The sequence below is a fragment of the Leptinotarsa decemlineata genome, unplaced genomic scaffold (genome assembly GCF_025532065.1).
Source record: "Leptinotarsa decemlineata unplaced genomic scaffold, Ldec_3_MD MMD2_tig00078422_RagTag_RagTag, whole genome shotgun sequence".
Classification (NCBI taxonomy): domain Eukaryota; kingdom Metazoa; phylum Arthropoda; class Insecta; order Coleoptera; family Chrysomelidae; genus Leptinotarsa; species Leptinotarsa decemlineata.
The window spans coordinates 4,935,648-4,950,712 of NW_027412747.1; the positions used below are offsets into that span (position 1 = coordinate 4,935,648).

General features: G+C 34.9%; 1 protein-coding gene across 4 annotated transcripts in view; it reads right to left on the reverse strand.

Annotated features, from left to right (window-relative positions):
* Positions 1 to 15,065, reverse strand: part of LOC111516200 (cytochrome P450 4C1-like) — a 221,581-nt gene that overhangs the window by 103,517 nt on the left and 102,999 nt on the right. For all 4 annotated transcript variants that reach the window (XM_074186176.1, XM_074186177.1, XM_074186175.1 and 1 more), the window contains exons 2-3: positions 11,166 to 11,376; positions 9,357 to 9,557 (exon numbers count right to left, since the gene is read on the reverse strand). In XM_074186176.1, the coding sequence (XP_074042277.1) occupies positions 9,357 to 9,557; positions 11,166 to 11,367 (403 nt within the window). In that variant the 5' untranslated portion in view covers positions 11,368 to 11,376. The remainder of the gene's footprint in view (positions 1 to 9,356; positions 9,558 to 11,165; positions 11,377 to 15,065) is intronic.

Here is a 15,065-nt window from a genome sequence, read left to right on the forward strand (position 1 = left end):
CTGCTCCTGTCCTCTCGAATACCATCGATGAATGTGTCAAATACAATTCCATCGAATCCTGGGAGAAACTTCTTTCATTTGGTTACAAAAACTTCAAAATTCGATATGATAATGGCAAACGCAAAATATTTCTAGCAAGTATTATAAAAAAAACTTGCATCAAACAACATTGGAACATGCTGAAATGAAATTTATCAAGAAATCTAAAAATCTGGAGTCTATACTAATCAAGATGGTGCTCAATAAAGTATCAGATGGAGATCTTTCAAGAGCTGTGAAAATTTTATGTTCTGATGACAAACTGGCAAATTTTAGCACGGAAACTGGAGTATGCTTGAACTGGAGTATGAACTCCAGTCCAAGCATCCTCAGTCAAAAACTGGAATTTGTTACCAAACTAACTCCTTTTCAACTAGTCCTTTAGTAGTAAATGAGAATGAAGTTCGTCAAGCAATTATGTCTTTTCGTACTAGTTCCTCTGGAGGTTTGGATTCTTTGAGGCCATCTCATCTGCAGGACTTGATAAGTTATAGTGCTGGTTCTGCTGCATCGAAAATTTTATCATCGCTAACAGCCCTTTGTAATGTTTGCTGAAGGAAAAATTAGGAAATGTTTTTCGTCCATTTCAATATGGTTTTGGATCTCCAAGTGGTTGTGAAGCCGTATCCCATGCTACCCGAAGATATATTAATGAACACGAGTCCAAGGAAGGAAAAGTTTTTCTTGAATTGGATTATAAGAATGCTTTCAATATGCTGAATCGGGACTTTATCTTGAAATCGGTTCAAAATAGTGTTCCAGAGTTATATCCTTTTGTATTTCAATGCTACTACCAGCCTTCAATACTGACATTTGATCAAAACACAATATCATCAGAGCGTGGAGTACAGCAAAGGGATCCATCAGCACCTGCTCTCTTCTGCCTGTCTATAGACAATATCATCAAAAATTTAAAAACAGAGTTCAATGTTTGGTATTTAGATGACGGTTCTCTGGGAGGAGACTATAAGGAAGTTCTCAATGCCCTTTCGTCTGTTATTAAAAAGTCAAAGGAAATTGGGCTTAAAGTAAACTTCCAAACATGTGAACTTCATTTTCTAAGTGAACCTGATTCAAATATTTCGAGAAAATTCAATGACGTTGCTCCTGGAATCAGAATAATTAAGAGGAATAGTTTAATTCTTCTTGGTTCCCCTCTCACAGAAGAATCATTCATCATTTTTTTTGAGGAAAAATTACATAATTTCAGAATTATGTCTTCTCGTGTTCATACTCTTCCAAGAAACGTAGCTTTCCATCTTCTCAAAAACTGTTTGACTATTCGAAAGCTCCTCCATCTCATGAGATGTTTTCCAACCTGGCATTACCAAACTCATCTGATTAAGTTTGATGAAGAAATTCGTAACACTCTTCGACTTTTATTGAATGATCAATTGGAAAGCAATGCATGGCATCAGGCTACTCTTCCTGTAACTTATGTAGGTTTAGACATTCGTACAATCACTGATCTTTCACTACCCACCTTCCTCTCTTCGAGTTATAGTGTGATCAATATGATAGATTCAATTTTACCACCCTCCTTTCCATCGGATAACAATTTGAGCGAGGCCGAACAACTATGGATCTCACGAACTAATCTAAAAGTACCACGAACCAAAAAAAATCTTCAACAAACCTGGGATAGTCCTCTTATAAAAAATGCCTTAAATAATTTGTTAGACTTGGCTAAATCTCCTATAGATAAGGCACGTATAAAAGCAGTGTCGTCAAAATATGCAGGTGCTTGGTTGGATGCCTTACCAGTTTCATCCCTTGGTACATTATTAGACAATGAATCTTTTAGAGTTGCTGTAGGCCTTCGACTAGGTTCCAATATTTCTGTTCAACACAACTGCAAGTGTGGAGTGGAAGTAGACACCCGTCTACTTCCCACATGTCTTGATGTACTATAGGAGTGTTTTTATCCTTTGTGTATCCATCCAAATTATACTTTGCAATAACTTTTTGACAATACTGTTCTTGATTGATGAATATTCCATCTTCTCTTTGGCTAATTTGGATACCCAAGTAATTCTTTGGTTCAAGGTTGACTGTAGTTTCAAACAACTTCTGCATCTTGGACAGTAATTGTTTCATTTCGTTTGGAACTTTAGCTATCACGAGACCATCATCTACATGAATGGCAATAAATAGTTTCTTTCCTGAAGTAGATTTGAAGACACACTGATCAGTCAATAGCTGTTTCCGCCCTTCTTGTTTGAGGAAATCAGTGAGCCGTCTGAACCATTGCTGTGGTGCTTGTTTGAGTCATTAGATAGCTTTTATTAATTTGCAGATTCTTCCATGAACATTGTATCCTTCAGGCAGATGCATATAAATTTCTTGTTGCAGATCCCCGTAGAGTAAAGCTGATTTTACATCAAAGGTGCACATTTGTAAATTTTCAGAGACTGTAATGGCCAGGAGCATTCGAAGAGAATTTGCTTGTACAACAGAGCTGTAGATTTCTTGATAGTCAAGATTCTTCTTCTGCTGACATCCTCTTGCCACCAATCTGGCTCTGTAGCGACCATCTGACTTGATTCTAAAAACCCAGCGACTGGTCAAAATTTCTTTACCAGTAGCACAGTTAGAATCCACAAGTACCCAAGTCTGATTTTTCTGCAGGCAGTCTTGTTCTTCTTTAATAGCAGTCTTCCATTTTTCTTTATCATGACTCATACAGTCTTTGCAGGTGATAGATTCTTCTACTAACATAACATAATCTTCATATTGCTTTGGTAATCCGACTTGTCTTTGAGGTTTTTGGTTTCGTGGAACATTTTCAGGTCCCTCATTTTCCTCCTCTTCAGACTCGGTTTCTTCATCACTTGAATCTTGATCTTCTTCATCTTCCATAACTGGTTCATTTACAAGTGGATCTTCCTGATGCTTTTCTTGATCTTCTGGGTTATCTTCTGGTTTTTCATCAGCTTGGGCTCGTTCAATATCTTTGGATAAATTCATAAAATTTTCAGTTTTGATAGCTGATGGTGCAGGATTTTTCACTTCTTTTATACCAATTACAACGATATCATGAGATGGATAAATCTTCCATCATCCCAGATCCTATATCCATTAACAATAATAATAATAATAACTTTATTCAGAGTAAAAGAAAATGATTTTGATTAAAAGGTTACATGATTCTTCTGAATAAAATAGTGTGGAGATAAGTGCAAGCTCTTGTTTCTCATATACACAGTACAGGTAAAATAACGATGAGGAAAATATAATAATAATGATAAAATAAAAAAAGTTTAATAAAATAGTAAAAAAGTATAATAAAATGTGGTGAAATTATACACACATACACATATACACACATATACACATAGGTATACATATATAGGAAATGCATGAGGAATACAGTGCAAAAAATTGTGAAAATGTAAAAATGTATCGTATTAAATGTAAAACAAAGAATGTCAAATGTACGATGTGAAATGTTAGATGTAATATGAATATGTAAAATGTAAAGAATGTAGCAAAAACAGATATAAAAAAAATCTGTTTGAAATCTGTTTAACATCTGTTTAAAATCTGTTTTTTCCGTTAACCAGCTGTCGCACCCCTACGAACGACAACCCTCAGAAGTCGATACTTGTGCGAGCTAAGGACTAACGGGGTCTTACCTTTCAACTTGTGATTCCTAACATGGGTTGGACAATAGCAAGTGAAGATCGATAGTTCAGACTAGGGCTTGAACCACCGACCAACACGGCAGTCAATTCGAGTGAGTGAATAAAGCACCCACACCGAACCGCTTGTCTACCGACCGACTGATATACTTAGTAATATTACTAATAAAACCAATTTAGCACTACAATAAATACATGATATAAAACGATACAATGAAACACAATGACATACAGCTTAATATAATAAATACAATACACTGAATATACTATAGCATGTTTGTGATTTCAATCAACCATTGGATTCTATCATGGTAATGACAATTGATCTGGGAGTCTGCAGTAAAAACTTTTTTAAATGCGATTTAAATGTATTTTGGTTACGTATAGATTTAATGCTTCTAGGGATAGAGTTATACATTTTAGTGTCAATATAGGAGTAGCTTCTCTGTGATATCGTTTTTCTTAATAGTAGGTGAGTAAGTAATTGACGTCCCTAGTCGTGTACTTATTGATAAAGCACTTGGATGGGGTGCTTTATCAATACTGAAGTGATATGTTATACACGCATTCAAAAAAAAAAGCTGACAAATATCCATTATCTGTGAAGTACTATACAGGTCTTCGGTAGAATATATACGTGGTTTTGTCATGATTATTTTCAGGAACCTTTTTTGTAGGATTTCATGTGGATTGATGTGTGATCGTGCAGCGGCACCCCATACCTGTATTCCATATCTGAGATGACTCTCTACAAGTGCAAGGTAGAAGGTTTTCAAATTTTCTAAAGGTAGGTACTCTTTCATATGTTTGAAGGTACAAATTACACTTTGTAATTTTTTTATCACGTAGCTAATATGTCTATCCCATCTTAGATGCCGATCTAGGTAAAGGCGCAAATATTTCATTTCTTCCACTGACTGGATACCATATATGTTAATTTCATGTATATTTGTCCTACTAGTAGAATTACAACTGAAAAGTAGAAATTTGGTTTTTTCGAGGTTCATGGTGAGGAGTTTGTGATCGAACCAGTCTTTTATCACCTTGATTTCTTTTTCTACTTTATTCCTTGAATTATGCCAAGTATCAGCTTCATAAAAAACAACAGTCGTCTGCAAAACCTATTATCTCTCCAGTTATTTTCAAGTTGAATAAGTCATTGAGGTATAGATTGAACAGTGTCGGACCTAAGACTGTTTCTTGTGGTTCTCCATATTCAATGTCTAATTTTCGACTTGTTTTATCGCCCACTTTAACAATTTGCTTTCTTGAACTCAAATAGCTTCTGAATAAGTTCAAAACCATTCCTTCTATACCTATGTCTTCTAACGTTTGAATTAGTAACGGGTGGCTCACAGTATCAAAAGCCTCACTCAAATCAATGAAAAGGCACAGACAAGGTCTTCCTCTGTCTAGAGATGTATGAATTTTGTTTGTTAATTTGACTATGGCATCTATAGTGGAGGATTTTTCCCTAAATCCAAATTGTTTATCAAACAACAATTTGAATTTATTAATGAATGAAGTCATTCTGTTTTTAAGAAGTTTTTTGTATATTTTTGCCAAGTGGCTAATGAGAGAAATTGGTCTATAATTACCGTCGGATGTTGTATCACCATTTTTAAAAACTGGCACTGCAACAGATCTTTTTAGGGCATCAGACCATATACCCTTTTCAATACTCTTATTGATTATATATGATAGTGAAGTTGATGATATTTCCTTCAAAAGTTCTGTCAATTCCAGGAGATTTATTGTTTTTTAGTTCATGTATTAGATTATATATTTCATTAGCGTTCGTAGGAGCTAGCAGCATATTATTTGGCAGGATCTTTGATGTGCTCACTAAGTGAGAATCTCTTTCAATTTTGTCAGCAAAAATTTTCCCAAAACTAACAAACTTACTATTGAATTCGTCTGCTTTTTCCTCATCGTTTGTTAAGAGTTCCCCATTATCATTTCAGATAGTTTCAATGATTTTGTGTTGTTGTTTCCTTTCACAGAGTTTCCGTACCATGTCCCACAAGTACTTTGTGTTTGATTCATTTTTTTAGTTGCTGCTTGTTATAGTATTCTTTACATTTTTTCAGTTTGTTTGTGAGTTGATTTTTGTATAATTTATATTCGTTTTTTAGGGTTTGGTTTTCAGTAGATTTCTTTATACATTTCATTCTTCTTATTTATCATGCTCAGCATACTATTTGTGAGCCACGATGCAAAAGGCATGTTTTTATGCTTAACTACTTTCTTGTCAGTGCAATATTCCATTGCTAATTTTATTTAATCAATGAAGGCATTCGTTGCGGCATTTGGATCTTCTTGTGAATAGACGAGGTCCCATGAGATTTCTTGCAAACTTTTGTTTAAATTTTTATAGTTCGTGTACTCTTTATAATTACTTTGATGTTGATTTTTCAATTTTTCCAATAATTTGTAGAATGACAGTATCATGATCAGTGATTGCAGATTTAAGTATCAATGGAATAGTCATATCAACCCTCTGATAGTTTTTTGTTTTGAGAAAGATGTGATCTAAACATGTTTTATCTCTTGTGGGATTATTAATCATCGAAGTATATCTGAATTCACTAAGTATATTCGTATATTCAATTTCATTTACACTGTTCTCTAGAATGTTAATGTTCATGTTACCAATAAAAATATTGTACTCATATGTTTGTGTTTGATCTTCTTCGAAATACTCCTGAATGCTATGAAGAAACTCATTGATATTAGAGGCTGGCGAACGGTAGCAAAGCTGTTATACAAATATTTTCTTGCCCAATATCGGACCTAAGAAAATTTATACCACGTTTTGTTATAGTTGAGTGTTTGAATGAAATATTGTTTTTCAAGAATATTACTGTGCCGTCATTTTATTTGAATTGGCCTTGATTGTAGATTAGGTTATAGCCTAATATATTGTATGGCTCTGGATTTGCAAGGAGCCAAGTTTCAGTCAGTACTAGACAATCAAAATGATAGTTTATGTTATCCAGCATTATTTTGAACTCATCGAAATTTTTACTGAGGCTCCGTATATTATTGTGTAATATGGTGAAATTTTCATTTTTATGTATATCTAGGACTTCCCTACATTCATAACATTCATTTAGGTTGAAAGTATTTACGCTATTTACTTTGGAAGTCACGTAAATATGAATCCATATCAGAACAGAATTTAGATTATCTTAAAAAAAACAACGGTCAAAAAAAAACTCGTGAAGAAAAGGACTGGCAAAGAAAACAGGTGCCTTTGTACATGGGTCATATACATATATATTATTTACCGTTTACACCATCAGTAGAATTCAATCTGGTTAGGTATTTTTCTCTTGGCAGTTGGACGATGGTAGCAGGTTTCTTTGGGTTATTTACTTTGGAATCCTGTTTCTGCGTCGATATGTTGTCCAATTCACTTCTTTTCTGGAATTCTTCAGGTTTTAGATGTGTATCCTACCAGAATACCTCTTTTTCCTCGAGATTCGGTTTTCTTCAGGTGTTCAAGCTTCTTGGCATATAATTGTGAGCCATAGACTTAAAGATGAAAGAGATCTGGTTTTTGATGAGTCCACATTTCAATAGGAGTGGTATCGATGGTTGAAGATGGTGATCTGTTGTGAAGGTATGCTGCTGTTTCTATAGCTGTACCCCACAGATAATCTGGCAGATGAGCATGATGAAGCAGTGCTCTCATTTCATTGCATAGAGTGCAGTTTAGTTCCATTTAGTTCTGGAGTGTGAGGTATCGTATAATCCAGATGAATACCTTTTTCTTTGCACCAATCCTTGGAGTTGTTGGAGCGGTATTCTCCACCATTGTCCAGTATAATTTTGGAGACTTTCAAATTGTGGTGGTTTTCAGATGCAGCAATGTATCCCTCAAGTAAATCTTCCACTTCATCTTTTGTTTCTATTAAAAAGACTTGCACAACATGGGTAAAGTCATCAATAATGGTCATAAAATAATTCTTGTTATCATATGTGGGTGGAGTGATTTTCCCGCATACATACATCCGTGTGACTGATTTGGAGTGGCTTTTCTGACCTTTTACGTTTTGTGTTGAAGGATTTTCTTATAAAATTGGCACAGACACATGTCTCACATACAGTTTCAAGTTTGCAAATGTAAAGTGAGCATGGCACTCCCTCACACAGACTTGGAATTTTCTTCTTTGACTCAAAATTGATATGACCCAATTTTTGATGCCATTTCATTTGTTCTTCTTGGACAGTAAGTAAGGATTGGCAATCTGATTTAGCACCGAGGTCAACCACAAATAGACCATTTGAGGTTTTATGCTCTCGCATAACTTCTTTGACATTTTTGAAGGTGCTCACACCTTCTTTCTTGAATATCACCTCACCATTGTTTTCGGTGATTGCATTTACTGACAGTAGGTTCTTGGAAAGTCGAGGCACATATGACACTACTTGCAGGGTTACTGTATCTTCTTCGATACTTCCCAACAATGTTGCACTCAGACCTTGACTTTTCTTGGCACTTGAGATTTTCAGTTGTGACTCTTGTGCATTTATCAGCAAATGATGTTCATTCGTAAGATGAGTGGTACATCCACTATCCACAACAAAGAGAATCTTGCTTGACTTTTCATTATATAGGACTTCATTCATTGGTGTCTCCTGATCAACAGTTTCAGCAAAAAAGGCAGCTTTCTCATTTTTCTTTTGATGTGCATTGATTGTTCCTTCCACAATAGATGCATTCGACATTTGTACTTGAGGAGCTGGTACTTGGTTGTCCAGTTTCATTTTTCTGTTTGATGCATTCATCTCCATTATGATAATTGCGACGACAAGTCATGCAATATTTCTTGTGTGGGCACTGTGGTCTTTTATGGCCATCTTCACCACATTTATGATACACTATTTTATCTCCATTTTTATTCTTAGATTTGTTCTTTGCTTTACCTTCAGCATTAAAAGCTGCTTCTGTTGACTCAGGTTTGGTTGCCTTCCAATATCCCTCCGAAACTACCCGAAACTAGTCAACAATAAAGAAATATTGTGGAAAATAAACAAAAGTATGTTTTTCTAGTGTATCCTCAGTGAACATGAATTTCCACAAAATAAACAAGTCGTCAATCAAAGAAGTTTTAAAAATAGGTTTTGACTTTTCTCGTAATGACTTTTATTAATATTTTTAACAACTGAACAACTGGATACAATAGTTACCAAACAAAGCATAAAACAAAATCATTCATATAGGGAGAGAAAATATTAACAACAAAATATTATAAAAAACAATTCCAACAATAGGTTGTGGTAGGTACTTGTCGTACCAAACATTTAATCTGCCACTGCGGCAGATGTCTTCAATGGTGTGACCATTGACTACGAAGACGATCAAATCTATGCATCCAAACAATTTCAACGGAACAAAAAGAAGGTATACACGTAATAGAACGTGATGCATATCCAAACTCAAGAAGAACTGAAATGGATGGCTTCTCATCAGGAACACACATATTAACGACTTAGTCCAATCAGAACAATCTGACACAAATGCTGATCAATATGATCAAACATTTTTATTGACACCCTACCACACTACCTCCTTCTAGCTGAAAACGAGTGAACACTGAGCTCATCAGATAATTGTTCGTAAGACTTCGAGATACTACCTCGCTATGATTTACTTGAAAGGTTACATACCTGGGGCAGTCAATAAGCCTTCACCGATGATACTGGTAATTATTTTGTATACATCATCTTTGTTCAAAGCATTTGGATGATTCAAGATCTTCTCTATATGTGTCGGTTCAGAAATTAAATACACCAGTTTTGTTCCAAGCCACAACCTAACTATTCCAGTTTTGCTGTTCTCTTGTGTCTTGATTAAGGTCATCAATAATTCTGTAAATGAAATGAAAGTTTTGTCAGACTCTATTCCATGTATAAATAATGAGTTTTGAAATGTTACGGAAGTATCAGAATTCGTGTTGAAAATTCATTGCAATTCTCTTGATAGACGTAAAATAGTCAGATATGGCAATAATCATAATAATTTATAGATCACTTTGGAGCACATGGTGATAATTATTGAATTGAAACAGTTACTGGTATGTCGAAATATTCTACAATATGTTTCAATAACAATAGGAATTGACAAAACATATTGGATAGATAATTAAATCTGTTATAACAGGTTGATTTCGAGAAGAACAATTAATGGTAGGTACAATACAAAATTACTTCTAAGAAAACAGGTAAAATATTGGAATTTTATGTCGAAACTTGATGAATGAATGATTCTGGCAAAAGAGATAGATTTAAACACAATTATAACAATATCATTTATAGGAAAACACTCATTATGTAAAAGGTAGCAAACAGAAGGTGCTTACCATCTTCCAGAGAATAAGATTTCAACAAGAACTACGATATTTTACATGAAGGAAATAAAAGACAAAAATCAATTCTGCAAGGATCTCTGGAAATCAAAAATCGCAAATATTCAAACGACAGGAAGTTATTCATTCACCATCATTGAACTTTTTCACGTAAAATTTCAGTAATTAATATATTCACATATTCATGTTCGGAATTGTCAGTTAATTTTATCATTTCTTTTTCATCCTGATCATTTTCCGTAACTGTTTGTAGCAGTTTGTAGCGTATGAAACATCCGGCATCATCAATTCAGAGTCATTCGGTAATCGATATGGAAAGTAAGCATGAAAATGTTCTGTAAAAAATTATAAGAATCTGATAAAGGTGATTTGGAGAATATTCGATGGCTGATGAAGAGATATGGAAGGAAAATAGGTGAAGTTGGGCCGTGTTAAGTTTCAGTAAAGATAGGTACTGGTATTTATTAGTTTCTGTTTCAATGATGATTTTTTTTATTTTTCTACTCCAAACGGACCTTCCGTTATAACATTACAATGTGGTATATTGTTTCATTCCAATAAATATTTTGAGTTCAATTAGTCAATGAAGGTTACTAGGTAATTGAGAATAAACCCCAATCACGTCAAGTGGTGGAGGCGCCATGTTTCTAGGAGAAATTTCTCTTCGAATGATTGTGTATTCAGTAAACTTTATTTGATCAACATACTGGTTACTTAACTGAACACTATTTCATTTGATCAATAATGGAATGTCGCGAGTGGAGATATAGGTAATATTTCCACAATCACAAATTCAACAGTACCCAATAAGTATTGACCTAGTCAATACAATACAGAGACTGACCATTCCATGGTAAATGTACCAGCCATCTTTATATATAGGCCTCGAAATGTGCAGATGATATTCGTGCATAATTACAATTTTAGAAGGTTTTCTAGTATTTTGGAAATTCACAAAGTTGAAGTTTCCGAACAGAATACGAAAGAATCATTTTATTGAATTGCATTTGTATTCCTCAAATAAAAATTGAAATGATTACCACAAAATAGTGTTTTTACAACAATATTTATCGTCCAAAACAAGTAATTTACTATATTGTGATGAACTCACCATGTGTACTTCCCAGAAACAAATACCCACAACCCAAGAAAGGAAAGGACAGCGGACCTTCCATGTTCCAGGAGTAGATGTACAAGTACCTTCTATTCCACAAAAACCTGATATACCACACTCCAAAAACAGTGATGAGGCTCATTACCAGGTATGTTTGCACATCAGTGCTCGAAAATTTTCCGGTGGAAATATCCATCATTATGTTATTCTGAAAAATAGATAGTTACAGGTGTGGCAGATTTGTTGTACTAACATCATTCATGGAGAAAGTATGTGTGTGTGTGTCTGTATTCATGTGGATTATCGAATTTAACATCATGACATTCAATTCTTCCGACGGAAATAATTTGTTTTCGTCTAAGGTATTTTCACATGTGAATTTTTAGGCTTTTGAAAATGAAAAAGATCATTTTCCGAAACGTTAACCATTTGTAGAAAGTCAAGCATTCGAATTCCATTTTTTCCATAGATTCTTAGTCAAAATTTGTGATACAAATTATTGACTGATTGAACTCTTTAGTGGTTTATATCACGCAGTGGTTTTTTTGGGTGAACGTCACAATTTGTCCTTTATTACACCCGAGCAGATTTAATTTTCAGAACTCGCACTTGAAACATTGCAAAAAGCTCATATGATCGAGAAGAAAGATTATATTGAAATAAGAAGATATTTCTAAAATATAATCATAAGGGCAGCAAAGTTACCAGTGAAATAAAAGATTCCGCAAGGCATTGAAGCACGTTTCGGAAGTAATAAAACTCCACTACTAATTCAATTTTCAAAATTTCTGTTTGGAGCTTTCTGTAAACATGAATTACACAACGACGTTGATATGAAAAGGTATCAAAATATACATTTTAGGCTGCCAATATGGGGATGAAAAAAATTTATATATAATCCTTATCAACATTTTTTGTAAGTGAATAGCAATGAAAGATATATCAAACTAATGGATATAGCCGTTACTACGTGGTAGGAAATCGTAATAAAAAGAGAAATAAAACTTTCTATGTTTTTTACCACTTTTATTTGTAACTAACTATTACTGCAGTTTCATCCTATATGGACATTTTCAAACTTATACAATAAACTCATTTCGTATGAGTTCCATACCAAAGTCCAATTCTATAAATGTGGATTTGACGCCTCAATATTTTGTGTGCATGAATCTGAACTCTGAATTTTTGCGTCACGACGCCCACTGTCGCCAAACGCAATTATATTATTTTGGTTAATTTTTCAGTTATTTCAATTTGGAAGTATTTTAGCGCCACGACTTCCACCGACGCCAAGCGTTCGTTTGTTATTTCAGTTTATTTCTGAGTTATACCGATTCCATACCCATTCGAAAGTTCTCACGCGTCACGACACCTACCGACGTATAGCATCTGTTTGTTTAATTTTTGTTGATTTTGGAGTTAGTTATTCAAATTCAGTAACTCATCTGGAGGCATTTCAGCCTCACGACACCTATCGGTGTTGAGCGATGTTTTTTTTGTTGTGATAGAACGTACTACGCATAGGGATTTTGATATATAATCCTACTATGTCAACTACAAAGATTGGAGTTAATCCAAACCGTCTCACAAAAAAAAGTGTTTATATGAGATGATAGTTCGACGCTGCCGCAGTCACTGAAGAGTAATTTGGATACTATAGAATTGGCTATCAATGATTTCGAAGGTACTGAGCACGATGGAAAATATAAATAGCGCACTCTACAGACCGAGTGAAACGTGCAAATACAGAAAGTGAAGTTAAAAAGACTCTCGTTTCAAACATTGGGCTTTCGAATAATTGAAAAAAATTCCGGGAAGGAAGGGAGTTAACGATGTTTGACTTATCGCTCATACGAAGTATTGTTGATTATCTTGAAGCTCAGAGCTTCACTATAGATCTGGATGGAGATTCAATTGAGGAAGAAGATATCATTACTAGGATAAAACCCCTACCAATTCGCGACTGGGAACCTATTTCAACGGAAAGTAAAGGAAAGCCTTCACACCAACGTACCTATCAAAGAAGCACTTCAAATCATACAAGAGAAGCTATCCAAAAACAAGGACCTGGAAGCTGAATTGAACTTACCCATAGAACTAATCATTGAATTATTTGGATGATGTGTACGGAACTGTAATTTCCAACTAGAGGACGATTTTCACGCAAGTGACATCGCCACTTCCACCAGTCATAGCCAACATATATATGGAATGATTTGAAACTTTGGCCATTGAAGAAGCCCACTAGAAGTCCCGAGTTTGGTTGAGATACGTTGACGAAAATTCCATTGTATAGAACGATGTGAATACATAACTTGACACCTTTTTGAAGCTCATCAACAGTGTTAGACCTTTCATCACCTCCACAATGGAAAAGAAATTCCACAACGGATTGACATTTTCAGACGTATTGGTGCAGATAATCGACACTCACTGGAAAACATCACTATACTGAAAACCCACTCACACGGTACGGTATCAGAATCTCGAAACCGATCACCATCAATCTATCAAAAGAGGAACATGAAGACTCCAGTGGATCTTGTTTTCATACTTTGTAATATGAAGGAGAATTTCGACATGGAAAAAGGAATCATCAAAAAAGATCTTCAACAAAATAGTAACTCCAGAGACTTTGGCTGGAAGGAAGCAAGGAAGAGAAGCCGCCACAACCAGTGCTTGTACTTCCCTACGTCAGATAATTGTCAGAAGGGATGAGAAGAACTGGACCCAATTACAACATCAGAACCTGCTTCAGATTCGGATACATCATCCGTAGCAGCCACACGAAAACTAGGCCACCAAACGCAGACTACGATCCCGATGTTTGCATTTACCGGATACCCTGTGAGTGCGGCAAATCCTATATCGATGAAACTAAGAGGCCATTTTAAGTCCACATTGCCAAGTACAACAAAATACACAGCGAAGAGCAACCAGCAAGTCGGGAATAGCAGAGCATATTTGGACTCATCAAAATAACATTAAGTGGTCTCATGCTAAGATCTCCCACAGAAAAGGAACACTGGTTCAAGACGACGTTCAGAAAAGCTACATATATTCTGTCAAAGATTGCATTCAGTTAAGCTAGCGTAGAGACACGCAACATATGGAAAGCGATATTCGAGCGGGAAACGGTAAACTCACGCCAAACGGTCAACTTCCCTTAGACCGGTGAGAAAAGAGGGAATAGTTGAAAGCATTCTAATGAACTACACATAGTCATCACTCGAAGTCCAGTTATCACTCGAAGACGATTGTGGATACTAACAATCGAGACGTCGTGAAGTAACTTGGTTTGAAATCTTTTTTAATTCTTCTCAATTTTTAAATTTTTTGTTCATCTTTGTTATAATTTTTTATCTGTGATCATTTTCATTTTGTATCTTGCCTATTTCGTTCGTTTTATTGTATTTTCATCTCACGTTTCATTGGTTACTATAATTGATATTTCAGCTATATTTTTTTTTATTCAAGCCTCAACCGCCAGGGGTTATTTGCTTCACAGTAATTCACATATATTACATTGATTACAATAAATGAATCAGAAGTAACAAGTAACTCATATTTCATGTAAAATATTTATGTCTTTCAGAAATTGTAATAGTTTATTGTTTGACTGTCCGTTCAGTAACACTTTTAGATCTTCTGTCATTTCATTTGCTAATCTCTCATATGTGTATAGCGGGTACTCTACTAAAAAGTGTTTCATTGTCAATGTTGTTTCACAGATGTAGCACATGGGGACTTCTTCTCTCTTGAGGAGATAACCGTGAGTTAGGCGTGTGTGTCCAATTCGTAGTCTGGATAGAGTTGTTTGAATGTTTCTCTTCTGAGGTAGATTGCTGATGATTTGTTTTCTGAAAGTTTGACTTCACATATGTTCCATATAGTCTG